Below are 25,775 nucleotides of genomic sequence, written 5' to 3'. Positions count from 1 at the left end.
CTAAATTTTTTTGTCACCGACTCAAAAGCTACTAATGCATTTGTCGATTAATTTCTAGCAAAACTTAACCTAATCTTAACTTTGTCATCCGGCAACCCTTCGACGCCAAACTTGAGAGGTTTCAGGATTCGCCGCTAATCGTCGGTTTGATAAACTTAATGACATTGTTCATGATTTTTTTTATTTTTTTATTTTTGTTTTTGTCAAACGACATTGTTCATGATTGATAAAAAATAAAAATAAAAAAGTAAATAAATTAAAAAAAAAAGGAAATTCATTTAAGAGTTTGAAAATGATTGAGGTGACCCATACATTGAACTTTCCACTTTTCAGGTTGCGAGGAAAACGCACGCATTTAGTACATCAGTGAGCAAAGCCAGTCTTCGAGCTTGTTCTATATACACTACAGACGAGAATCGGTGATTTCCCGTCGTCTCCAATTTCCTGATCACTGATTGAAAACCCTTCTCCCATCTTCACAATCCCTCAAAGAGAAAGGTAATGAAATTTTCAATCTTTTTTCTTCTCAATTTTGTGAAAGTTCTGCCTTAATTTCTGGGGTTATTCAATTTTGGTTTTGTGTATATACAATTTCATGATAATCAATCTTATTGCTCAGATCATCTTTAAAGGTTGTTGCTTTTTCGATTGAATGTGAGTTTCTTTTTTCTTTTTCTTTTTTTGCATAGTTGAATTCGGTAATTGTATATTGAAATCCTGCTTAATATTGTTCAGGAATGGATAGATCAAGAATCACTATGATCAATCAAAGTTAGCAACTTGTGTATATGATATTTCTCAATTTCTGAAAAATTATTTTATGGTCTGGATGGATCATGGTACACGTGGTGGTCTGGCTCAATTTCATTGGTTCATATAACATGTATTTGTTGCTGATTGGTTTCCTTAATTTAATTTTTTTTTTTTTTACCTCGCTGCAATGGTCCCCACTAAATTCGAGTGATATTATTGACTCGGACCAGCACGTTGTACTTGGTATTTAATGTTGTCTTGCATTGCTCAAACATGGTGTTGGGTTGGTTAGGTTTAATGGATAACAACAATGGCATTCCTCCTCAAGATGGACGGCCCTCAATGGAAGCAGGAGATTGGAAGAGCAGAATGCCCACAGATATGCGGCAAAGACTTATCAACAGGATGTTAGTATGTTGTATATTGATCTATTCATCTAGATTTCACTTTTGTTAAGAAATCTAGCTGCACTTCATTAACTTTTAAGTGTTGCATGCAAAGAATGTCTACATTGAAGGCGCATCGCCCCATTTCTGGTCAAGAGGGATTAGATGAACTCGAGGAAAATGCTGTAAGTTTGGAGGAAAAGATTTATGCTGCTGCCACTAGCCAGGTACATACTTTAATCTTGGGATCCTAATTAATTTTTCATGCTACATGTAAGCATATTTTGTTTCTGTAATCTAACTTTAATTTATGTTGATCTGTATTTCTAGTTGGACTATCTCTGGAAAGTTTCTCAGGAGATGCTCACAGTTGTGACCAAGCCACAGAATACAACATCCAATCCTCTAGAATCCAATGGCAAGGGACCTCTCGATTCAGGTAAAAACACCTCTGTCTCAGTTCGCGTTTATATGTTTATTTTGCATAATTACTGAGTAGGGTCTTCTGGCATGCAAACCCAAGTTGCTGATCAAGGACAATCAATCTCAATGTCATTGCCAGCCAATCAGTCCCAAACAAGGCAACATTTCGTACCACAGAACATACAGAATAACATTCTGCCTGCTGGAGTTCAAAGTTATACTGGGTTGTCATCTGGACTTTCTCCTACCATAAACTATCAAACAAGGGAACAATTTGTACCGCAAAATATTCAGAATAGCATTCTGACTGCTGGAGTTCAAAGTTCTGTTGGCTTATCATCTGCACTATCTCCTACCGGAAACTATCATCCGTATTGCCTCCAACCCCCTGCCCCTGGTCAAAATATTCCCGGCTTATCATATGCACTGCCTCCTCCACAGGGTCTGAATATGTCTGCACTACTTGCCTCTATTCCGTCTGGCTTTTCTTCTGCTCCAGCATCTATTATGCGACCTTCCACACTGCAGTCATCTCTCCCTAGGCTTCAGCAGAATCAACAATCAACTATTCCCCACTCTTCACAATCCATGCTTCAGCAAACAGCAGTGCCACAACAGCAAATGTTGCCCCAACAGCTTCAACAGCAACAGTTAGCAGGTTCTAGACCACTCAGTTCCTATAAATTTCTTATCTCCTTCACTTGCTTGTTTTCATATTATGTTTTGATGAGTATGGTGTGAATACAACAGTTTCATGTATTCTTTACTCCTTTACTCTTCAGGATTAGCTCAAAATTTATGTTGTCTAATGGCTAAAAGAAATTGACTAAGAAGTTATTCAAAACAAAAAAGTAATTGTGGGAACCAGCCAACTTGTATCTATATTTTATCTGAAGTAGCTTTCATCCTTTTGGTTGTGTGACATTTATGGTTATTAATTCTTAAGTTTGATCAATTAGTTTAGAGATCAAGAATTCTCAGTGAAGCTTTATGCTTCTGCTGCTTCGAAGGTCTGGTTGTCATGTACTCTTTTTTTGCCCATGGCTTTATTATCTATAATCTTGTGTATACCCTGTTTTCTTTTAGCCTGTGGAGTTTCTAGTGTGTGATTAGTTTTTTTAATTTGTATAAAAAAACATGCATTTTAAACTCTTTCTCTGTAGGATGGTTTTCCCTCTTTCTTGATCGATGTTCTGCAAGTAATGCATTCTCTCAAATTTTATCCTCAGTCGTATGCAAATTTCTTATCGTTTTTATGCACCGAAATTCTGTGTCTTCTTTCTCAGGGTCTTCAACAGCTCAGCAGAACAAGAAGACTCCATCGCAGACGATTGGAGAGCTGTTAGCCACAATAAAGAACTCACAGCAGCAGGTCCCTATGGGCTCTATTCAACAGACTCCGGTCAGTGCTCCCCAGCAAGCTAACATGAATGTACAGAGTGGGATTAACACATTGCACCCAAACGTTATTCCACTCGGTATTCTTCAGAACCAACAACAATATCAGAATCAACTTCAGCAACAATATCAAATCCAGCTACTACATCAACAGCGTCAACAGCTGCAGTTGATGCAGATGCAGCAGATAAATCAACAACTGCAACAGCAGCTGGCTAGACAGTCGCAGACACACCAAATGCCACAGCTTCACCAAATCAGAGTTGTTGACGCGAACATGAATGCCTCGTCATCACAGAGTGGGAGTAATATGCTGCAGGCAAACATTGTTTCTCCTCTGCCAAACTCTGGTATTGTTGATAACCAGCATCTGAAGCAAGAACAGGAGCAGAAAATGTTTAAGCATCAACCCCAGCAACCATATCAACAGCTACAGATGCAGAAGCCGCAGATGCTTCAAGAAAAGCAACAGCAAAAGATACAGCAACTAGAGCAACAAGCAAAGCAGCAGCTGTGTCATATTTATTTCATTTATCTCATCTTTCTCACCATTCTGATGGGTGCTCTCATCTTCGGGATAGGCCATTGATGTATTTAGGCCTTGTTCTCCGTGCCCGTACTATCTGACTATCCTTTAATAAGCTTTTAAGTTGATCCTGATGTTTCACAGGGACAACTGGACAAGTGTTTTTAGCTGAACGTAATTTTAATATCTCTTTTGAGGACTATTTAGGCTGTTGGTTTATTCAGTCTACCTAATTCGTGCCTTCATGGTGTGCATTGAAGAGGAAAATGCAGTTCGCTTGTGAGTTGTGATATATAGGTTTGAAAAGGAGGCGTTGCTTTGGGTTTGGCCATTTGGGTGGAGAGCCGAGATTATATTCAAAGAAAAGAATTCCCTGGAATTCACAAAGAATAAAAATAACAAAGCGTGTTATTTCTGGGTAACCCGCCCAAGCGTACCAAACGTGTATACATATTTTGGCGCTCTGACTCAAGTCACAAAGCTTTCTCCACATTAAGCCAAGTCAGCCCACCCACATCAGAAAATATTAAATACATATATCTATATTTGCTGAAGGAAATTTCAAGAAAATTACAGCTAATCGGTCGTTTTTAAAGGAAATCATGTTATTTGTTTTGGTCAAAGTTTCTAAATATATAACTTCATCGCAAGTTTTCTTCCTCAGATTGTTGGAAGTTTGCAAGGTCTTCATCGCAGGCCTCGATTTTTCATATGCAATGGATCAGAAGAAGCAGTGGTATCAATCTCAAAGAGCCCTTCCGGAGAGTTCAACAAGTATGTTTTTTTTCTTGCAAACATGCAGGTCCCTACTTTCTGTTCCATTTCAAAATTCAAATAATACTGTTTATGTTGTTAAAAAATACATAATTTTTTTTTTGTTAAATGAAAAATCTTCCACTTTGATAAATCATTTTCTGCCACAAGTGTTTTTTTTTTTTCGCCTATTAATTAATCTACATGAGAAATTTCTTGTCTAGATTCCACAACACATACAAATAGAGGTGATTGGCAAGAGGAGGTCTATCAAAAGGTGAGGTGTCTGACTTGTTCTTCAATAGTTGTCATTTAAATTTGGTATTAGATTAGGAAGAAACTGCAGGTCAGTTTTGGGTTCATTGGGAGTTAATCTCTTTTCTCTTGGCACTGTTTTTGGTAACATCAAACATATAACTCTAATTGGTTCAGTGAAAGAACAAGAAGTACGAAACGAAACGAGCCTGTAAAAGCATGTAGGTACAGTGAGTGCAACTAATATGTTTGTAATCGTGTTTGTCTTGTTCACTTTTTACAGATCATAGTCATGAAGGAGAAGTACTTGCCTGAACTAAGTGAAATGTACCAGAAAATTGCTAATAAACTTCAGCAGGTAGGGTATCGCATTTTCCATAAGTAATTTTTTGTTAAATTAAGCCATTGAGCAGACGTTCTCTTCAAGTTTATGGTTATGGTGATTGCTTGTGATAATTAGATCACCTTTTCATGTGCTGTAGCAATGTAGCTAGGCTGTGTACATGGCATTGTTACGACAATGCTAAGTTGCTAACACAGCTGGCTACAGTGTATTCTCGCTTCTTTTGATGCTGGTCTTTCCCTTATTCTTCTCTTCTGTTTTTTTATGTTTGCTAGCACGAGTCTCTTCCGCAGCCACCAAATTCAGATTCTCTTGCGAAGCTGAAAATGTTCAAGTCCATGCTGGACCGCCTCATAACAGTCCTACAGGTGTCCAAAAGTAACATTTCACCTGGTTTGAAGGAGAAGTTGGGTATATACGAGAAGCAGATTATAAATTTCATTAATACAAATAGACCCAGGAAGACTGTTTCTTCTCTACATCTTCCCCCACCTGAGATGCACAATGCACACCTGCTGCAACAACCCAAGATGGAGCAACAAGATTCAAATGGTAGCATTCCTTGATCAATGTTCTGCAAGTAATTACAAAACTTTTGTGTGTTTTGTGCACCTACTAATGTCCTTTTTTGTAGATCATGTAATATATCTTAATTTCTTATCCCCGACTAGTGATACAAGTGGCACTGATTGGCAAGAGGAGGTCTATCAAAAGGTGATGTGCCTAATTTGTTTCCCATTAAATGGCATTTGTATATGATAGCGGATTATAAAGAAATTGAAGGCTCAGTTTTGGGGTTTGTTCCCTTATTTAGGTACATATGTTCTTAATTTGTGATATAGGATTGAAAAGGAAATTGAAGGCATTGCTTTGGGTTTGGCCATTTGGATAATAGTGTTTATATTCAGGCATTAATTAGGAATGCTAATAGCTGCTGGACTAACAGGGCATAGTGGTAATAACCCAGGGATGCTTATTTATTGGAAGAAGTTCCATTTTTCTATCGTTGTCAGAAAATAGAAACAGACATGGAAGGAAGATTTCGCAGGTTTGGTTGAGATTGTATAAGGCCCTGTCAGTAGCTGCAGGAGCAAAACTTGATATTGGTACTGAACTAGGAATAGTTGTGTGATTGTTGCATCGACAAAATCTTTTCTCTTGGCACTGTCTTTCAAACATCGAGCATGGGTTCAGTGAAATAATCAGTAAAAAAAAAAAAAGGGCTTGTGATACTAGTCTGTGAAAGCATGTAGGCGCAACAGATATCTTTTTAACCATCTTTGTCTTGTTCACTTTGATTTGCAGATCCAAGTCATGAAGGAGACTTACTTGCCTGAATTAAGTGAAATGTTTCAGAAAATTGATAATAAACTCCAGGAGGTATATCATCTCAATTTTTCTCATGTAATTTTTTGCTAAGTTTTAGTCATCAAGCAGCCTTTCTCTTCAAGGTTATGGTAGAGGCAATCTGTCATAGATTCCTCCCAATGATTAGTTCTCCTTTTCAATCACCAAAGCCATGTAGCCTGTGTACATGGCATTGTTATCAGTATACTTAGCTGGCTACAAGGTTTTGCTACTTTTTTCGGCTGCTGTTATGTGTCTTACTCTCCTCTGCTGTTCTTTATGTTTGCTAGTACGAGTCTGTTCCGCCACAGACAAATCCAGATAAGCTTGAGAAGCTGAAAGTGTTTAGGACCATGTTGGAGCACCTCATAACAGTCTTACAGGTTTCCAAAAGTAATATTTCACCTGGTTTGAAGGAGAAGTTGGGTTTATACGAGAAGCAGATTATAAATTTCATTAATACAAATAGACCCAGGAAGACTGTTTCTTCTCTACATCTTCCCCCACCTGATATGCACAATGCACACCTGCTGCAACAACCTAAGGTGGAGCAACAAGATCAGAGTGCATCTAACTTAATACCTACTCAAGGACAGCAGTCTCAACCTCATCCATCACAGCAACAATATCTTTCAAAGATTCAATCTCAGCTTACACATATACAACAACAACAGTTGAGCATGCAACAACAGTTAATCCCACTACTGCAAGATATGCAGCAAAGGCTCGAAGCATCAGGTCACGTATCTGCAGCCATACTTCAACCACCAAATACAATGGAGCTGCAAAACCAGTTATATCAATCACATACAGCCCTTCTGGAGACGTCATCAAGTATATTGCTCTGCAGTTGTTCTTTTCCAATCGCTGTCTTACTTTTTTATTTGGGCCTGTTTGTCATATTGAGTTCTGATCAACATCATCATCATCATCATTATTTGAACTTATCTGGTTGTGAAATATAAGGAGCCTCCTTTTTTAATTTGTGAATTCTTATTGTGCTACCATTTTGTTTCTACAACTTTGTGAAAATTTTATATTCATTTCTTGCCATTGAGCCTAATCTACGTAGCCGTTTTTTGTTATTTTCTTCGATTGTTAATAAACATTTTTCTCATAACAAAATTTTGTGGAAATACTCACCTGTAGTTCTTTTTTTGTACTGTGTAGCATCTGTAGATTCACCTGCCCTGACTGGACATACAGACAAGAGGCCTATCAAAAGGTGATGTTCCTGACCATGTTTGCTCATTAAATGGGATTTACATATGAAATAAGATCATAAAGAAATTGAAGGCTCAGCTTTGGAGTTTAGACCATTAATCTGTAGGCTGTAGAGATTTTATACAAGTTTATTGGGAGTTTATTAGTTGCCGTAACAACATGAGATCAAATGGGTAAGTTTTCAGAATCAATAGAGATCCATCAAAGTTAGCAAATTGTGTATGATTTTCTTGCTTGGATTGTCCATGAACTTTGTTGGGTTTTTGATTCCCGGTGATTTTCAGGCTTTGATTTTGCGTAATTGAATTTACAAACTTATGTTGGGGAAAGTTTACCAACTTGTGTATCAGGCTTTCATTGAACTTGCTATTGAATGTCTATTGTTTTGTTTGACATTTTGGTGGTTGGTAAGGTTCATGAAGTACAATGATGGGAGTCCTCCTCAAGGTGGAGAGCCTGCAATGGATGCAGGAGATTGGAGGAGCCAATTACAGGCGGATTCGCGGCAAAGAATTGTCAATAAGCTGTTAGTATGCTGAATTTCGACTGCATTGGGATCTTCATCTTGAATTCACTTTTGTTCTATGTTAAAAAATGGCTTTTGAATTTGTTGCATGTGAAGTATGGATGCATTGAAGAGGCATCTTCCTTTCTGCGGTCAAGAAGGATTGGATGAACTCAAGAAAATCGCTGTTAGATTTGAGGAAAAGATTTATGTTGCTGCCACAAGTCAGGTACATAGTCTGTATATAGTGACTTAGATATCTATAGTCTGTTGGTGTGTAGGTAGCAATATAATCTAACTTTTGCTTCGATCTCGGTTTGTAGACAGATTATCTACGGAAAATTTCTCTGAAGATGATCACTTTGGAGACCAAGTCTCAGAAAACAATGGCCGATTCTTTACAATCCAACTCTGCTGGTAATACCTATGAAACATATGATAGTAATTCATGCAACTCCATCTTATTGTTTTTTATTTTTTCATTTTAATTTTTATACCTATATGCAACCTCAAGTCACCAATCAAGGACAACTCTTATCAGAGAACATTCAAAGTAACATTCCACTTGCTGGAGTTCAAAATTCTGCTGGCTTATCAGCACTACCCCCTACCTCTGGGCCCGGCTTATCATCTGTACTAGCTCCTACCCCGGCACAAAATACGTCTGCCTTACTATCTGCACTACCCCCTGCCCCTGGTAGAAATATGCCTGCCAGCTTATCATCTGCGTTACCTTCTCCACAGGACATGAATATGTCTAGTTCATCATTTGAACTATTTCCTATCTGCGTTACTTTTTATTTGGGCCTGTTTGTCATATTGAGTTCTGATCAACATCATCATTATCGGTATTTGAACTTCCCTGGTCGTGAAATATAAGGAGCCTTCTTTTTTAATTTGTGAATTCTTATTGTGCTACCATTTTGTTTCTACGAGTTTGTGAAAATTTTATTTTCGTTTCTTGCCATTGAGCCTAATCTATGTAGCCATTTTTTGTTATTTTCTTCAATTGTTTTCTCATATCAAAAGTTTATGGAAATACTCACCTGATAGTTTTTTTTTTATACTGTGTAGCATCTCTAGATTCACCTGCCCTGACTGGACATACAGAGAAGAGGCCTATCAAACGGTGATGTTCCTGACCATGTTTGCTCGTTAAATGGGATTTACATATGATATAAGATCATAAAGAAATTGAAGGCTCAGCTTTGGAGTTTGGACCATTAATCTGTAGGCTGTAGGGATTTTATACAAGCTTATTGGGAGTTTATTAGTTGCTGTAACAACATAAGAGCAAATGGATAAGTTTTCCGAATCTAAAATCTCTATGATCCATCAAAGTTAGCAACTTGTGTATGATTTTCTTGCTTGGATTGTCCATGAACTTTGTTGGGTTTTCGATTCCATGTGAATTTCAGGTTGATTTTGCGTAATTGAATTTACAAACTTATGTTGGGAAAAGATTAGCAACTTGTGTATCAGGCTTTCATTGAACTTGCTATTGAATGTCTATTGTTTTGTTTGACATTTTGGTGGTTGGTAAGGTTCAAGAAGTACAACGATGGGAGTCCCCCTCAAGGTGGAGAGCCTGCAATGGATGCAGGAGACTGGAGGAGCCAATTGCTGGCGGATTCGCGGCAAAGAATTGTCAATAAGCTGTTAGTATGCTGAATTTCGACTGCATTGGTGTCTTCATCTTGAATTCGCTTTTGTTGTATGTTAAGAATGGCTTTTGAATTTGTTGCATGTGAAGGATGGATACATTGAAGAGGCATCTTCCTTTCTCCAGTCAAGAGGGATTGGATGAACTCAAGAAAATTGCTGTTAGATTTGAGGAAAAGATTTATGGTGCTGCCACAAGTCAGGTACATAGTCTGTATATAGTTACTTAGATATGTATTGTTTATATAGTGACTTGGATATCTATTGTTTATTGGTCTGTAGGTAGCAATATGATCTAACTTTTGTTCCGATCTCGGTTTGTAGTCAGATTATCTACGGAAAATTTCTCTGAAGATGATCACTATGGAGACCAAGTCTCAGAACACAATGGCCAATTCTTTACAATCCAACTCTGCTGGTAATACCTATGAAACATATGTGATGCAGAACGGATGACAGTCCAATTCGAAGAGCAGCTTGATCGTGCAAGAGGAGGAAAACGAAAAGTGAGGGAATCGCGCCAGGAACAAGACTCGTAGCTACGCCACGACCTGTGGGCTTTTTCAGGCTTTCGGGGTCGTTTAGGGCCTCAAAACTGCATTTTTCTAATTTTCGGTGTTTTGGTTTTCTAGTTTATTTTTGGATTGTTTTCGTTTTTACCCATGGGCTTTAGGGTTTCATTGTTAGTCGCCCTAAGGTTTCTTTTCTCTTATTTAAGCAACCTTAAATGGCTGCAGAACTATCTTTGATCTTATTATCAATCAAATAGAGAATTTTCTCTTTTATCTCTGGTGGATTCCAGAACCCTTGTTTAGGTTTATCGCTTGTAAACCTAGTTTATCATTCCAACTGCGTCAATATGATAGTAATAAATGCAACTCCATCTTATTGTTTTTTATTTTTTCATTTTATTAGAAAATTACACACAAGTGTCATTTTAAAACTTTAATTAGCCATAAGGCCACTTAATTTTTCTTGTACATATAAGGCCACTTTCATCTTCCAATTATTTTTTTCTTGACGATTTTGCCCCTCTATAAACAAAACCAATAGTCTCTCTAAAATCAAAACCCTCTCCCTCTCATCTCTCTAAAATCCAACTCCGATTCTCTCTCCCTCCGTCTCAGCCATGACCGCCTCCAACTCCAATTCTCTCCCTCCATCTCAGCCATGGTCGCCGTGCACGAATCACCCACTAGTCCAAGCCGTTCCTCAAGTACCTAATACCGGAGCCCTAGCCCAAATCCAAGACTCCAAATCTCACATAATCAACTGGATCTCCCAGATTCTTTCGATTTCGCCATTGTCTCTCTTCGCCGACTCCGGTCTCCCGCAGATCACTGTCGCCGCCGACGGATTCCATTGCTCCTCCCACAGATCGACAGCGACGACTTCGTCTCCGGCTTCGAAGGCAAGTCCAACCTCTTCTGGCGGCTTGAACTGGATCTCCGACTCTCTCCCCTTCCTCTCAAGTCCTGATCGCTGCTTGATGATTGTGATCGGAAAGGTGAGAGGAGGATCACGACGATGATGAAGGTGCACGACGAGGCGAGGCAAGGCAGCCCAGGCATCGACGACGTCGTCTAGGGCTCAGTTTGGTGTCGACTCCTTCAAGCCTCCTGATTTTCAAGCCACCTGATTCTCATGAAGGTAATCACTATCCTAATTGCTGTTTCGATTTTTTTTTTCCTGGAATTGTGAATTTTGTTGTCATGGAAAAACTGGATCGTGTTGGCCGACTGAAATTGAATCTCCGGTGCAGGGCGCCGTTTCGCTACTGTATCTCTGCAGCAACAGCTCCGACGCGTCTCATGCCTCCACCACCGCCGTCCCCGCTTAACCTTTCACAATGATTTTCCTCTTCGAAACACCGACCAAGGCGCTTTCCGGCAAACTCTCGCTCCAGGTAATTTTTTGTTTTCTTTTTGGTTTCAGATTTGGTAATTTTCTGCAGAGTTAGTTTCGTCGCCTTAGATTTTTATTGTTGGCCGTATGATTTGGCTAATTCTTTTTCTTGAGGATTTGAATTGTTTGTGTTTTTTGGGCTATGAACCTGATGTTGTTTATGGTGTTAGAAGTTGTTAAATGCTTGAAATTGCAGTACGTATTGACTGATGGTCCAGTAGCTTGAAATTGCAGAACCTATGTCAGTAGTTTTTTATCACTGGTCCTGTAGTTTTGTACATGTTATAGTAGCTTTATATACCTATGTTAGTAGTTTTTTATTAATGATCCAGTAGCTTTATACATGTTTTATAGTAGCCATCTGTATCTGTGTTAGTAGCTTTTTATTACTGATCTAGTAGCTTTGTATGTATGTTATAGTAACATTCTGTATTTATAACAGTAGCTTTTTAGATTGCTTATTATTGTTTTTTTTTTATCTAATTGATAAATAGTGCAACGTTTGCGGCGCAGTGATACATTGTTGTTTTTAGTTTTTATTTCAAATACTAATATTTTGTGGATTCTTTGTTCTTGCAGAGTTCTTTCCCTTTGCATTTGTAGTAGTAGATTTTGAAAATCATGTGAATTTGGATATTGAAGCCTATATTGACCAAGAGATCATTCGGCCAACTAAAATTTTTTGAAATGAAGGCTCGTGCTGAAGGTGGCAAATGATGCATATGGGTCTAGAGCGTCACCATTGGAAAATGATAGTAGCATTACAACATTGACAATAGCTTTATACAACTATTGTAATAGATTTTCACAACTATAGTAGTGGTTTTTTACAAGTATGGAAGTAACTTTTTATATAGTTACATTATTGTTGAACCCTACATACGTTTTGTAACATTGAATATGTTTTCTTTTCTCGATTCCAGTAGCATTTTATTTTTGTTGTATCCTTTATATTGTCATAGTTTTCTTAGGCTCTGAGAATAGCTTTCTCAGTCTCTGAAACTAGTTTTTGTTCTACTTGATTATTGCTTTTGGTGTTGATGAGAGTAAGTTTGGTGATGCGAGAGTAGATTTTCTTATTGGTGAGTGTAGCTTTCTAGTGTTAGTGACAGTAGCGTTTATTGCTGGTGAGAGTAGCTTTTGGTGTTGGTGACAGTAGCTTTTGGTTTTAGAGTGTAGCTTTTGTTGGTGACAGTAGCTTTTGTTACTGGTAACAATAGCTTTTGCGACATCGCGGGAAATCTTACCGGAGTAGTTTTTGTTGCTGGTGACAGTAGCTTTTGTGACCTCGCCGGAGATTGCCGTAAATCTCACCAGAGTAGCTTTTGTTGCTGGCGATAGTAGCTTTTGGTGTTAGTGACAGTAGATTTTGTGGTCGCCGGAGGTCGATCGGAGAACCGCCGGAGTTGGCCAGAGGTCGACCGAAGACCCGCCGGAGTTGGCCGGAGACCTTGCCGGAGAGGAGAGAGAGAATGATTGTTGACTTTTTACTCTAGTGGCATTTATGTAAATATGTTGATTTTTAATATCCAAAATATAACACATTTTTTAATCTAGTGGCCTTATGAGGGAAAAAACTAGTTGGTGGCCTTATGACTAAAAAAACATTCAAAGATGCACTTATATGTAATTAACCCTTTAATTTTTATACCTTTTTCTATTATGTGTTTATAACTTTTATATTACTTGAGTACTGAGTATGGTCTTCTGGTATGCAACGTCAAGTCACCAGACAACTCTTATCAGAGAACATTCAAAGTAACATTCCGCCTGCTGGAGTTCAAAATTCTGCTGACTTATCATCTGCACTATCCCCTACCTCTGGGCCCGGATTATCATCTGTACTAGCTCCTACCCCGGCACTAAATACGTCTGCCTTACTATCTGCACTACCCCGGCACAAAAAAAAAAAAAAAAATGATATTCAGTTTTGGAACAAAAATAAGTCTATGGAAGGGTTGTCTTCGAAGTCTGTTGTTGTGTGCTTCATAAGCTAGTTCGTTATCTTCCTCTATCTACTTGACAATGAATTCATGGATGGTTCTTGCAAGCTCTGGAGTTGGCTGCTGCATTAAAGTTTGGAAAATTGGGAAGGCCATGCACATAGAGATTGATAGAAGTGGGAAGATACCAATGTTGAGGTTCTGAGTCCCATGCAGGGAATAAGACAAAGGAATATGATGATATCGGAATGAAATATTTGAAGTATGTGCATTTGTTCCTTGTTGCATGCTCCTCTATTCATTCACTCAAGTACGAGCAGCACAAGAGCTGGTATTCTTGGGTTCATTCACAAGCTGTGTCTACATGTCCGGTTTTATTATGTTGTGCTCTCACTTGTTCATTAACTACAAGCTGAAGGCTGCCTTTGTCATTCCTAGACAAAAAGGGGGAGAATATTGGTGAATTTGATCAACTTGTGCTTTGATTGTTTAAATCTTTTGATATTGATCTTGAAATTGCGTTGACATTCCTATGCCTTATCTTTAACTTGCTTTTTACAAGGTGTGTGTGATAAGTGTTACAGGAATTGCAGGCTTCTTCCCAAGTGAGGATCCTCAAGTACTTGTTGAGGGGGAGTTTGCATTAATTAGATGTGTTTTGTATAGGAATGCCAAATGGGGAGATTGTAAGTACATTTTGTACATGTTATTTGTTGGCATTCCCATACAAAGATAGTGAAGTATATCATGACAATTCATCATTGAAGAAGCTGGAAAAGGGCCTAATACTGATCTCAAATACGTTACAGGTAAATGCACCTCATGAGTCAGCATATGCATTGGGATTGCAATCTGTGTTGCAATCCTTGAGTCAGTCCTAGGTTTTAGGAAGTTTGTTTTTGGAAAGTATCTTTCTATTCTTAAATTTTATTATGCAAAGATATTTTTCACCAGTTAAAATCGTCCCATTGAAGACCTAATTGATTTAGGTCTGTTTATTTTAATTGGCAATCTTTTGTTAAAAAGATTTTTCCTAATAGGAATCAATTAGGGTTAGACGCATTGATTGTACACGATTCTTTCTCCATATAATTATGAAAATATGGTCTAGGTTTAGAGAGCTTTTAATTTGCATATCATATCAATTTGCATGTGATTGATGCATATATTGTGGGTCTAAACTCTCCAATTCAAATAGTGTTTAAGGAAAAAAGTTTAGGAAATCTTATCTGCATTTAGAATTGTTTTGAATACATATCAGATAAAAGATTGTGATTGCATATTGTTTTGAAAAACCTTTCCATGTTTATCTCAATCGGTGTTTAATGTGATTGGATTGAGGGGGAGTCTTTATCTTCTATAAAAGGTTTTGAAACTGCATTATGAGAGGTAGAGTTTTCTGATTGAGAATTTTAATTGTGCTGCATAGTCTGCACTAACTGTTTTACAAAACTCTCATTGTTTGTTTGATTGATTGATCATACTGCTTGTTCACTGCATTCATCACTTGCATATGTGATTGAGATCAGTGAGGCTTCAAGGCAAGATTGAATCTGAAGGCGTGTCCAGATTTCTTCATCTATACAGATTGCTTCATAGTTGTTTAGAATAGGTCTTTTACAGTTGTGAGCAAGTTAGCATTGTTGCTAGTCAACGTGGTTGTGTTGAATACCACTACTTGTGATCTGTAACGATTTGATTCATATTGGATTTGATTCTCGTGTTGGCTACGTTAAAAGCCACGCAGTGAAGTTTCCTCAGTGGAGAGGTTTACACTGCGTCAGCAATTCTTGTGTTCGTTTATTTGTGTTGTTGCTTGTTTGAATAACTGTCATTACTCAAACTCTATCAATTTTGTTCCATCCGGTAATTACAATTGGTATCAGATCGGGTTCTAAAGCTTTTTAGTAGATCCGAGGACATGATGGAACATGAATGTGACAGAGCTGCTAGTTCGATAAATTGTCCCCCATATTTTGATGGTGAAGATTACTCGCAATGGAAGATCATGATGAGGTTCAAGCCTAAGAAAAAGGTACAAAATTTTGCTGTCTCTTCTGTTAAAATGAAAGATGTGGATGATAGTGATTCTGTGGATTTAGCTTTACTAACCAAAGAGTTTAAAAAATTTCTGAAAAATAAAAACTCTTATGGTAGTACTTCAAAAAGTATATCTGAATCAAAAAGGGGGCAATTATCTGAAAAACGTATTGACAAAAACCCAAAAGTCAATAATTTTGATAAAGAGAAAAGCGTTGTTGAAAAACCTATACGTTATGAATGTGGTGGTATTGGTCATATCTCTTTTGATTGTGGAAATAGAAAACATAGCTCACGAAATAACAAGGCTCTTAAGTCAACTTGGAGCGACAGTGAGGAAAATTCTCAAACTGAGAATGAAGAAGAGAATATTGCTTTCATCTCCTCACCTTATCATGAGGCATCTGACTATTCCGACAGTAAAGGTAAGATTTTTGATGTATCAGATGATGAGACTAATGATAAGTGCAGGGAACTGTATAAAGCTTCAAGAGTGATGTTCAAAAGAAATCTTAAACTTGAGAACGAGATTGAGCAAATCAGAAAAGCAAAGATCAAGGCCGAGTTAAATCTTGAATCATCCAAAGAAAAATGGGAAGGTGAACGCTTTGCTTACACTGACAAAATTGATATTTTGCAGGATAAGATGAATTCCCAAAATTGGGAGGTGGAGCGTATTGAGTTGATTGACAGGATTAAAACCCTTCAGGTTGAAGTTAAAGCCCAATCAAATCTGAATATCTCACTAACCTCTAAAATTGAGAGTTTGCAGGTTAAGCTTGAAGAGTCTCAAGAAAAGTTCAACAAATTCTCAATAGGGTCAGATTTGGTTTCCAAAATGATTGGAATTGGAAAACCACACACCAACAAGAAAAGGTTGCGGCATGAAGGTGCAAAAACAAAAGGTGCAACAATCAATCGTTCTAACTTTGTGAAAGGTGTGAGCTCAAGTGTGCACTCAAGCTCATCAAATGACCAAGAAACTCATCCCCCAACTCTTCCTCAAAATCCTAAATTTGATTCAGCACCTCCACCTCATCAAAGGAGAACTCAGGTAAGTTCTGACAGTCACATCTCTGTGCGTCAACCCAGGTATGTTCATAACTCAAAAAGTTTCACTCCCACTTGTCATTTTTGCGGAAAATTGGGACACATACGTCCTAGATGTAATATGCTCCGCAGGGTCACTCAAAATCAGAGGAAAACATCAAAAATAGGCTCAACTGCATCGCTGCAAGCAGAGCTGAAAGAGCATCTGAAGTTGATTAGCAGGATTGCAATCCCCAAAGAGCAGAATTTGAAGCAGAAGCAAATCTGGATTAAAAAAAAAAAGGTTCAAATAATTGTTTTTCTGCTCATATGAATAATCTTGATAATATGCTTGAGCTTGCTTTCGTTCCTACTGAACACAAATTGTCTAATTCGTTTACTAGGCCTTTAGACAGAACTCAATTTGAATCACTTAGAAGCACCATTGGTGGATGCTCTAAGTATTGATACTCTCACTTCGCTTGATCCATTTTGCATGCATTCATGTTGTATGTCTTCATGGTAGTATAGGTGCATTATTATTTCCGTTTCTGCATTGTTAGGATCAGTTTCTGGAAATTCAAGATTGTGATTTGTATCCCTAAGTGTCTGACAGATTAATTTGAACTTAGATTGACGAGGGCTCTACTCCTTTTCTTAAATCTGTGTGCAATGAGCTGCTTAGCATGTTTTGAATTTGTTCCTGCATCACTCTGTAATTGTGAGCTTGAACAACATATTCTCTATCACCTTGAATCCTCACATGCACACATACTCTAAGTGGTGGTAAGTCATATTTGTTGGTTGGCCTGTTCTCAATACTCTTGTACGGAATATTTCCTTATTTTTGCTGCTCCTTAAAAAAAAAAAATAATAATAATAAAAAAAATGAATGTTTTATGGAGCATGGCCAGGCTATTGCCAAAGTAAACAGGCCTCGGTCGTGACGAACGATATGAGGATTGGGAAGAAACGGGAATGGTTTGGTCACCCCGGTGGATTATGAGACTATTGACTCGAGTAGATGTGCTCTTTGGGATGTCCTTGTTACATCTAGTACCCTAAAGTCATCTGACTTGGGAGCTGCTAGCTTAATACTCATTACATGGGTCGTAGTGAAGAAAAATGTTACTTTGTGTGAAAGGCCAAAAGAAAAATTCAAAATCATGCCCACACGGTGTTATAAGGGGGAATATAGTTTACGTGCTTAAATTTGTTTCGTATGTGAGGCTTGCTTTTCAGGTTTCCACAAATATTACACACCCCATCTTGAGATATGTTCACTCTTCACAACAAGAGGTATAGAATACTCGATCACCCTCTATCTTACCTTGTGATTGTCGGAATCAATTCACTCGTGTGAACTTATTTTGTTGCACTCTTGTTTATGATTAAGTGGTATTGCTCTTGTTGGAAAAGCTATGCGAATTAAATCTGTTCTTAGCATTTGGATACAACCCACTCATTGTGTGTTTGCATTTCATCCTTGCATCTCTCATCACATGATCACACTTAGGGGGAGTATTGATACTTGGACTATCTTTCTCTGATTGATTCTTCTTGGGCTGGTGTCTATTGCGAAACATCTACTGGTGATCCTCCTTCTACATAGCTTCCGCTACATAAGTTGCATTTGTCATAAAAATGTCAATGTTGCATCGCTTTTTTGTGTGTTCCGTGATGATATCATATTTCTGATATACATAAACCAGAGATGGGTCTATCCCGTGGACAAAAACCGTGTAAATGATTTTGGTTTCAGTGGTGAAGCCGATCAGGTCATTGAATAGGTCACTGATTACTGAACATGAGAAGTTCAATGAATTTGGAAATGAAAGTGCGCTTGTATGACATGAAACCAAGCACTAATTAGGAGGCAATCCAATGAATGGATGAGGAGATGGCAACGGCATAGGAAACTTTTATGTTAAAAGGGTGTTATAGTTTACCTGAATCTTCTTTTCAATTTCTTTGCTTCCTTTCTGGTTCCTTTTTATGTTTTTAGTGTGTGTGCAGGTCATATAGTTGAGGAAAGATAGAAGAAGATCACTGTTGACCGAAACAGTTTTTCTGGCTCGCGGATCGGTTCATTTTGAACGGCTAGGGTTCACAGCTCACTTGGAACCAGAAGACGTGCCATACATGGATCAAAAGCCCCAGGAGTCTATTTTCCAATGGAGTTGACAGATAGAAATTCTGAGTTCTAATGAGTCTGCAGTCTCCAATTGAGTACAGAAAGGTCTCTAGTTTTCACATCCCTTGGACTTAGAATTCGCGCCACATATGTACGGAAATCCCTGAATATGAACTTTCATATCCAAGTAGGATATTTGGATTCCGATTCTGAATGGATGAGCTATAAGCCTCGGAAGTAGGACTGCTGCAAGGTTTTAGCTGAAATCAGTTTGTGACAAGTGATGTTTCCTATTGTCTTTGAGCATTATTGGAGTACCTTGGAGCATGTTTGGCATGGAGCTTATGTTAGGAATTCAAGGCTTAATTAGCCTTGAGGTTTGTGTCTTTAGTTCGTCTCCAAAGGTCGTGTGCATTGGGAGGTCTACAAGAGGGAGCATTCTCTACTTTTCTTAACTATACTTGTTTTTGTTGTTTTCTTTTCTCTCTCTTTCTATACTTAAATCTTTTCATTACATGTGATTATTTGTCAAACATTGAGGACAATATTTGGTTTAAGTGTGGGGGGAAGAAAATTGAAACCTTTTTGCAATTTTTAGGTTGTTAGTTTTGTGTTTTCGATATATATATAAAAAAAAAAAAAAAAAAAAATGATATTCAGTTTTGGAACAAAAATAAGTCTATGGAAGGGTTGTCTTCGAAGTCTGTTGTTGTGTGCTTCATAAGCTAGTTCGTTATCTTCCTCTATCTACTTGACAATGAATTCATGGATGGTTCTTGCAAGCTCTGGAGTTGGCTGCTGCATTAAAGTTTGGAAAATTGGGAAGGCCATGCACATAGAGATTGATAGAAGTGGGAAGATACCAATGTTGAGGTTCTGAGTCCCATGCAGGGAATAAGACAAAGGAATATGATGATATCGGAATGAAATATTTGAAGTATGTGCATTTGTTCCTTGTTGCATGCTCCTCTATTCATTCACTCAAGTACGAGCAGCACAAGAGCTGGTATTCTTGGGTTCATTCACAAGCTGTGTCTACATGTCCGGTTTTATTATGTTGTGCTCTCACTTGTTCATTAACTACAAGCTGAAGGCTGCCTTTGTCATTCCTAGACAAAAAGGGGGAGAATATTGGTGAATTTGATCAACTTGTGCTTTGATTGTTTAAATCTTTTGATATTGATCTTGAAATTGCGTTGACATTCCTATGCCTTATCTTTAACTTGCTTTTTACAAGGTGTGTGTGATAAGTGTTACAGGAATTGCAGGCTTCTTCCCAAGTGAGGATCCTCAAGTACTTGTTGAGGGGGAGTTTGCATTAATTAGATGTGTTTTGTATAGGAATGCCAAAGGGGGAGATTGTAAGTACATTTTGTACATGTTATTTGTTGGCATTCCCATACAAAGATAGTGAAGTATATCATGACAATTCATCATTGAAGAAGCTGGAAAAGGGCCTAATACTGATCTCAAATACGTTACAGGTAAATGCACCTCATGAGTCAGCATATGCATTGGGATTGCAATCTGTGTTGCAATCCTTGAGTCAGTCCTAGGTTTTAGGAAGTTTGTTTTTGGAAAGTATCTTTCTATTCTTAAATTTTATTATGCAAAGATATTTTTCACCAGTTAAAATCGTCCCATTGAAGACCTAATTGATTTAGGTCTGTTTATTTTAATTGGCAATCTTTTGTTAAAAAGATTTTTCCTAATAGGAATCAATTAGGGTTAGACGCATTGATTGTACACGATTCTTTCTCCATATAATTATGAAAATATGGTCTAGGTTTAGAGAGCTTTTAATTTGCATATCATATCAATTTGCATGTGATTGATGCATATATTGTGGGTCTAAACTCTCCAATTCAAATAGTGTTTAAGGAAAAAAGTTTAGGAAATCTTATCTGCATTTAGAATTGTTTTGAATACATATCAGATAAAAGATTGTGATTGCATATTGTTTTGAAAAACCTTTCCATGTTTATCTCAATCGGTGTTTAATGTGATTGGATTGAGGGGGAGTCTTTATCTTCTATAAAAGGTTTTGAAACTGCATTATGAGAGGTAGAGTTTTCTGATTGAGAATTTTAATTGTGCTGCATAGTCTGCACTAACTGTTTTACAAAACTCTCATTGTTTGTTTGATTGATTGATCATACTGCTTGTTCACTGCATTCATCACTTGCATATGTGATTGAGATCAGTGAGGCTTCAAGGCAAGATTGAATCTGAAGGCGTGTCCAGATTTCTTCATCTATACAGATTGCTTCATAGTTGTTTAGAATAGGTCTTTTACAGTTGTGAGCAAGTTAGCATTGTTGCTAGTCAACGTGGTTGTGTTGAATACCACTACTTGTGATCTGTAACGATTTGATTCATATTGGATTTGATTCTCGTGTTGGCTACGTTAAAAGCCACGCAGTGAAGTTTCCTCAGTGGAGAGGTTTACACTGCGTCAGCAATTCTTGTGTTCGTTTATTTGTGTTGTTGCTTGTTTGAATAACTGTCATTACTCAAACTCTATCAATTTTGTTCCATCCGGTAATTACACATTTCTTTCTGTTTGCTAGCAGGATTCTCATCTACCACAGCAAACATCCGACCAGCATGAGAAGCTGAGCATTTATAAGAACATACTGGAGCGCCTCATAACATTTGTTTGGCTCCAAAACCAGTTGGCTTGCAAACTGTCTCTTTTGAGCAAGTGATTGCGCAGGCGTGCCAGCACCGCGGGGTGCAGTCGTTGGGGTAGTCCCTTGACCTGACTTTTTCTTCAAGCGCTGTGGACGAGGAGAGCACCAACCTCGTCACAGGGTTCTTCTCTAGCCTTTCGGAAAAGGACTTTTGCCTTACGGATAAGGACTTTGGTTGTGGTCTCTTGCGTTCACCGAATCGATACTTAGTGTTGTAGACTAAGCAGAGCAATCACTGGGAAGTTGGGAGAAGCACGGGTTGCGCTAAAGCGTGACTTTAGCTTCGCTGGGTTGCGAGGGCGTTACCCTTGCTTCGCTGGTAGTAACGGTGGCGGTTGCGCTCGCAGTCGGCTCGCTGGGAGACTGGGACTGGAAGTGCGGTCGCCGGGTTGGTCTGGTGATGCTGACAGTCGGCTCTTGGAGAGACTAGGACTGGCGCACGGTCACCGGGTTTCAACAAGGTTGAAGGTTTGCTCCGGGGAGGCTTTGTAATCGCTAGGATTGATTGATTTGAGAGAGAGTCCTTTTTCTGTCCTCGAAACCTGGTATATATACCTAGGGTTTCGACCGCTCCTTGTCGTAGAAGGATTATTGACTGGAGTTTCCTAGTCAATCTCTATTACTTGATTCCAATAGGACTTCGCTCTCCTCATGGATTCCGGAATAGGCGGAGTTGTAACCCAAAACCAAGTATGTTTATTTTTGGGCCGCAGGTATCGGCCCGCTGTGCTAGATCCACTGAAGGATATTGCCAAAATTACTTTTGGGCTCAAACATTGCCCCCCAGGCCTCGAAATCAGGCCCATGAAAGTGTAACTGATTGAAGGGGACTAAAACGACGCGTTCGATGCTCGAAACGATGTCATTAATGAGGGTTGCGTCTTTTCACTCGCGAAACGCCTTTTTGTCGCATCGTTTCCCTCACAAAATCTCTTATTTAAATCCGCAGCCACTTCAGACCTGTCACATCAGAAACTCTTTTAGTCTCCTAAACCCAGAAACCCTCCTTGGCACACATCTTCCTTTTCGAAACCCAGAAATGGCTCCCCCGAAAAAGATGGCTATCGACCAAGAAGAAGAACTGAATGAACAGGCTGCATGCTCTTGGGGAACTGGGATTGGCGCCAGCCTGATTCTCCAGACCACCATCCAAAGACCTCTGCTCCTCCGACTTTCGAACCACCATGCCGGACTGGGCCCAACGCCGCGAGATGCTTTCCCGGCCGACGCCGTCGCCTTTTATGGTCTACCTGTTCGTCGCCCCATCCCCGTCCTCCGAAGGACTCCTGGGGATTTTACCAGTTGGAGTGCCCCTAACCATCGATCAAAAATAGGGCATTGGCCATCCTCCATCAGTGCGGAAGAGCTTTCTTGGTACCGGGAAGCACGCGCTCGAGATCTAGCCCGCTGGAACGCAGCAGGTATCACCCATACTATCGATCTTTGTTTTCGTCTTCCGCGCGGTGGCAATCGTTCGCCACTCGCTGCCTTTCTTTGTTTCTGGAACACTGCTACCAACACCTTTGATTTTCGATTTGGCCAAATGAGTGTCACTTTATTGGACATTCTCACCATTACTGGCCTACCCATTGATGGTGAACCCTATCTGCATGGCCAATTCGACTCTGATACTTTCACCTCCACCATGGCCCAACATGGTCGCGGCGCCCATAGCAGCTCCTATCCGCGGTGGCTGGCCTATTACCGCCAGGAGCACAATGCGACTGGCGGGATTGCATTCTTGGAGTACTGGCTCTGTAAATTTATTTTCTGCACTTCCTCCTGTAAGCCCACTGGTGCCTGGACTTCTCTGGCGACGGCCCTCTACAACGGCCACCGTGTGGGACTAGGACAACCAGTATTAGGTGCCCTCTACCGTACTTTGTATCAAGCCACAATGCATCCCTTTGAGACTAGCATTTCTGGCCCCTTTTGGATCCTTGACTTCTGGATTCAAATTTACTTTCCATACTTTCGTCGCGACGACATCCCATTGCTTCCGCCTACGGACCAACTCTTGGGTCGATGGCTCAGTCGCGGCGAAAGGTACACATCCCCTCCTTATTTTGAGTGCTTCACATACTTGTACTTTCTGCACGAGATGCCATACTGCGACTTAGTGCTGAGTAGAAGATTCCCAGCTCCGCTTGAACATGGATTCCTCCCTGGCGCCTCTCGCTACAGTGATCGCGCGCGCTTGGCTTTTCGCCGCGCGATCTCCTGTTCCGACATCAGGATTGCCGCTGACGAACTCAGTTATGAGCTCTACGCTCCCAACCATTTCGCTCGTCAACTTGGTCTTGTCCAATTAGTGCCATTCCCTCTATATGATGCTTGGAACTACAACACTTCTTGGCGTAGAATTAGGCCCCTTTCTGGGCCTCCGCCAGCACAAAGCACGCTCGCGCTGGTTGATCTTCCTGACTGGGCCAAAGAGATTGACTCTGTGGACGCGACTGAGGAAGGATATGATGCATGGTGGGCAGAAGTCTCTGTTAACTGCTGGCGGCAACAGCACGATGAGGTATTCGCTGCCATCTTCGGGGAACTGCGATATCCCTACGCCGCCGACGTTGATCAACTTGCTCGCATCCCTGAAGACGCTGCACAAGCTCCTCCTCCTACTGCTGAACCGGCTCCGCGACCCGCGCGAGCCCCACGTCAGGCCCAAGCTGGTATCGTAATCCGCGAACCCCTTCAAGAGGTAACTAATCTTGACTCATGTTTTGTCCCTTTTGTTCTTTTATCCCTCCCCTTTTAAATTCAAACTTTGCTTTTCCAGGGGAACGCGCCACTTTCTGGCAGTCGCGCAGCCAACGCTTCCCAAGCCGCTGGCCAGTCTGGGAAGCAAAAGGCAGTAATGATAGAGCCTGAGGACAAAGAATCCTCCTCTGATGATGATGACATGCAAACGGTAAGAGCCCTCTGTTTGTACAAATCATGCTTCCTTTACGCGTCATACCTAATCCCCTGCCTCTAACAGATCGCTGCTCTCTCGGCTCGGAAGCGCGCTCGTTCTGATCCTCGAACTGACCTGTGGGCAGAAGATGAACCAATCGCTGACCGACTGGTAAGACACAAGCATACTAAGCACTTGTTAGAAATTTCTTTTCATTCTGTGTGACTCTGTAACAATCCTCATTTGCAGGTTCGCCACAGGTCCTCGAGACATGCTGAAGAAGGATCTTCAACTGTTGGTGAAGGCACATCTGCTTCCCAAGCTCCAGCGCCAACTGTTGTGAACCATTCTCCACTCCCTGCGGGCGCTGTAGATAATGCACAATTGGCCTCGATGCCAGTGCAGATCATAGATGACAGCTCGCCGGAGGCCGAAAATAGAGTACTGCTACTGGATGCACCTCGCGAGGAACTAAGCGACGTTCCTGTCCTGGAACAGATAGCGCCTGACTCAATTCCTGTTCCCAGCGAAGCTAGCCCAGAGACAATGCTAGCGATCATTGTGTATGAGCCCCCAATCGAAAAGGTATTCCCCCTAACCAACTATTTCATCATTATTTCCTGGTTCAAGTATTCTGATAATGTCTTCTTCCAGGTTCCAAACGTCGTTGGAACTGGGGACGATGTAACCGGAGCGGTAGAAGCAGAAGCTGCTGAGCCTGTTCCTAACGTGGTTGATCAGGAACTTCCTCCCCCTGCCCCCCAAGTCGCTGAAGCTGAAGAATTGGAAGACCTTCCTGACCCAGCGCCGGAGGTACCTGAACCAGTGCCGGAAGTACCTATCGCTGAACCTCCTGAGGCCCCTGTCGCTGAGCCTCCTACTCCCTCTACTTTGGAAAGGTTAGCTCGTGTACTTGAAGTGACCCCCCCTGGGGTCGTAGATGAAGTCAGAGAAGGCCTTCGCCGCTTCCTGGGCCCTGATATCTTGATTCCTGGTGCGCCTGTGAGGGTCTTAGAATACTTGAGGGTGCTCCTCCACGAGGGAGCCATCACTGAGGAACAATTCCAAGAAATCGATCAGCTGTTGCAGGATCTTCCTCAAGGGCTCAACGAGCGGGCAGTCGCGAATGCGCAAGCCAGGCAGACCGAAATGCATTATCAGAACCTTACTCAGCAAACGGAGACCGCGCGTGACTTCTTGGGTGACCAAGCTAACCTCATCAGGGACCTGACGCTTGAGAGGAACCACTTGAGGTCCCAAATTCAAGCCTTTCAAGCCCGGTTAACCGATGTTACTGCTATGCTCGTTCATGCAGAGCCTCAGTTGGAACAACCCCTCGCTGCTCTCGAGACGCTATCCCAGGAACTGGCTCATGCACGCGTGGCGGCCCAACAAGCCGCACAAGCTGCTGCGGATGCCAGTTTTCGTTTGGACGAACTCTTCCTTCGCCTGACCCATGCAGGCCGAAGACTTTTGGGCCCCTAGAATTAGGCCCATATTTTGTATGAACAATATTATTATTCTTAACTTACTATTTAGCCCACTTTGCTTGGCCCA

General features: G+C 40.3%; 2 protein-coding genes and 1 long non-coding RNA gene across 4 annotated transcripts in view; all 3 read left to right on the top strand.

Annotated features, from left to right (window-relative positions):
• The first annotated feature begins 321 nt into the window (after positions 1-321).
• LOC133728613 (mediator of RNA polymerase II transcription subunit 15a-like) lies at positions 322-3,709 on the top strand. 2 transcript variants are annotated; one of them, XM_062156036.1, is made up of 7 exons: positions 322-498; positions 620-654; positions 1,046-1,160; positions 1,255-1,366; positions 1,470-1,578; positions 1,663-2,220; positions 2,849-3,709. In XM_062156036.1, the coding sequence occupies exons 3-7, from the start codon at positions 1,051-1,053 to the stop codon at positions 3,547-3,549; spliced, it is 1,590 nt and encodes a 529-aa protein (XP_062012020.1). In that variant the 5' UTR covers positions 322-498; positions 620-654; positions 1,046-1,050; the 3' UTR covers positions 3,550-3,709. The 2 variants fall into 2 exon arrangements, with proteins under 2 accessions (XP_062012020.1, XP_062012019.1); XM_062156035.1 differs by lacking the exon at positions 620-654.
• Positions 3,710-4,167: 458 nt separating this feature from the next.
• Positions 4,168-25,775, top strand: part of LOC133728610 (mediator of RNA polymerase II transcription subunit 15a-like) — a 40,396-nt gene continuing 18,788 nt past the window's right edge. Inside the window, exons 1-13 of the mRNA XM_062156029.1 lie at positions 4,168-4,260; positions 4,464-4,516; positions 4,778-4,852; positions 5,113-5,389; positions 5,472-5,551; positions 6,143-6,217; positions 6,475-7,018; positions 7,355-7,409; positions 7,821-7,934; positions 8,031-8,142; positions 8,237-8,330; positions 8,455-8,610; positions 8,988-9,042. Coding sequence (XP_062012013.1) covers positions 4,203-4,260; positions 4,464-4,516; positions 4,778-4,852; positions 5,113-5,389; positions 5,472-5,551; positions 6,143-6,217; positions 6,475-7,018; positions 7,355-7,409; positions 7,821-7,934; positions 8,031-8,142; positions 8,237-8,330; positions 8,455-8,610; positions 8,988-9,042 — 1,748 coding nt within the window. The 5' untranslated portion in view covers positions 4,168-4,202. The remainder of the gene's footprint in view (positions 4,261-4,463; positions 4,517-4,777; positions 4,853-5,112; positions 5,390-5,471; positions 5,552-6,142; positions 6,218-6,474; positions 7,019-7,354; positions 7,410-7,820; positions 7,935-8,030; positions 8,143-8,236; positions 8,331-8,454; positions 8,611-8,987; positions 9,043-25,775) is intronic.
• LOC133728618 (uncharacterized) lies at positions 10,656-12,398 on the top strand. The gene is made up of 3 exons (XR_009855924.1): positions 10,656-11,225; positions 11,338-11,481; positions 12,060-12,398. It is a non-coding gene; the product is annotated as an uncharacterized LOC133728618 (long non-coding RNA).

This window comes from Rosa rugosa, chromosome 2 (genome assembly GCF_958449725.1).
Source record: "Rosa rugosa chromosome 2, drRosRugo1.1, whole genome shotgun sequence".
In the NCBI taxonomy this organism is placed as follows: Eukaryota; Viridiplantae; Streptophyta; class Magnoliopsida; order Rosales; family Rosaceae; genus Rosa; species Rosa rugosa.
The sequence above is the reverse complement of the archived record's forward strand: the minus strand, read 5'-3'. Positions and strand labels throughout refer to the sequence as shown.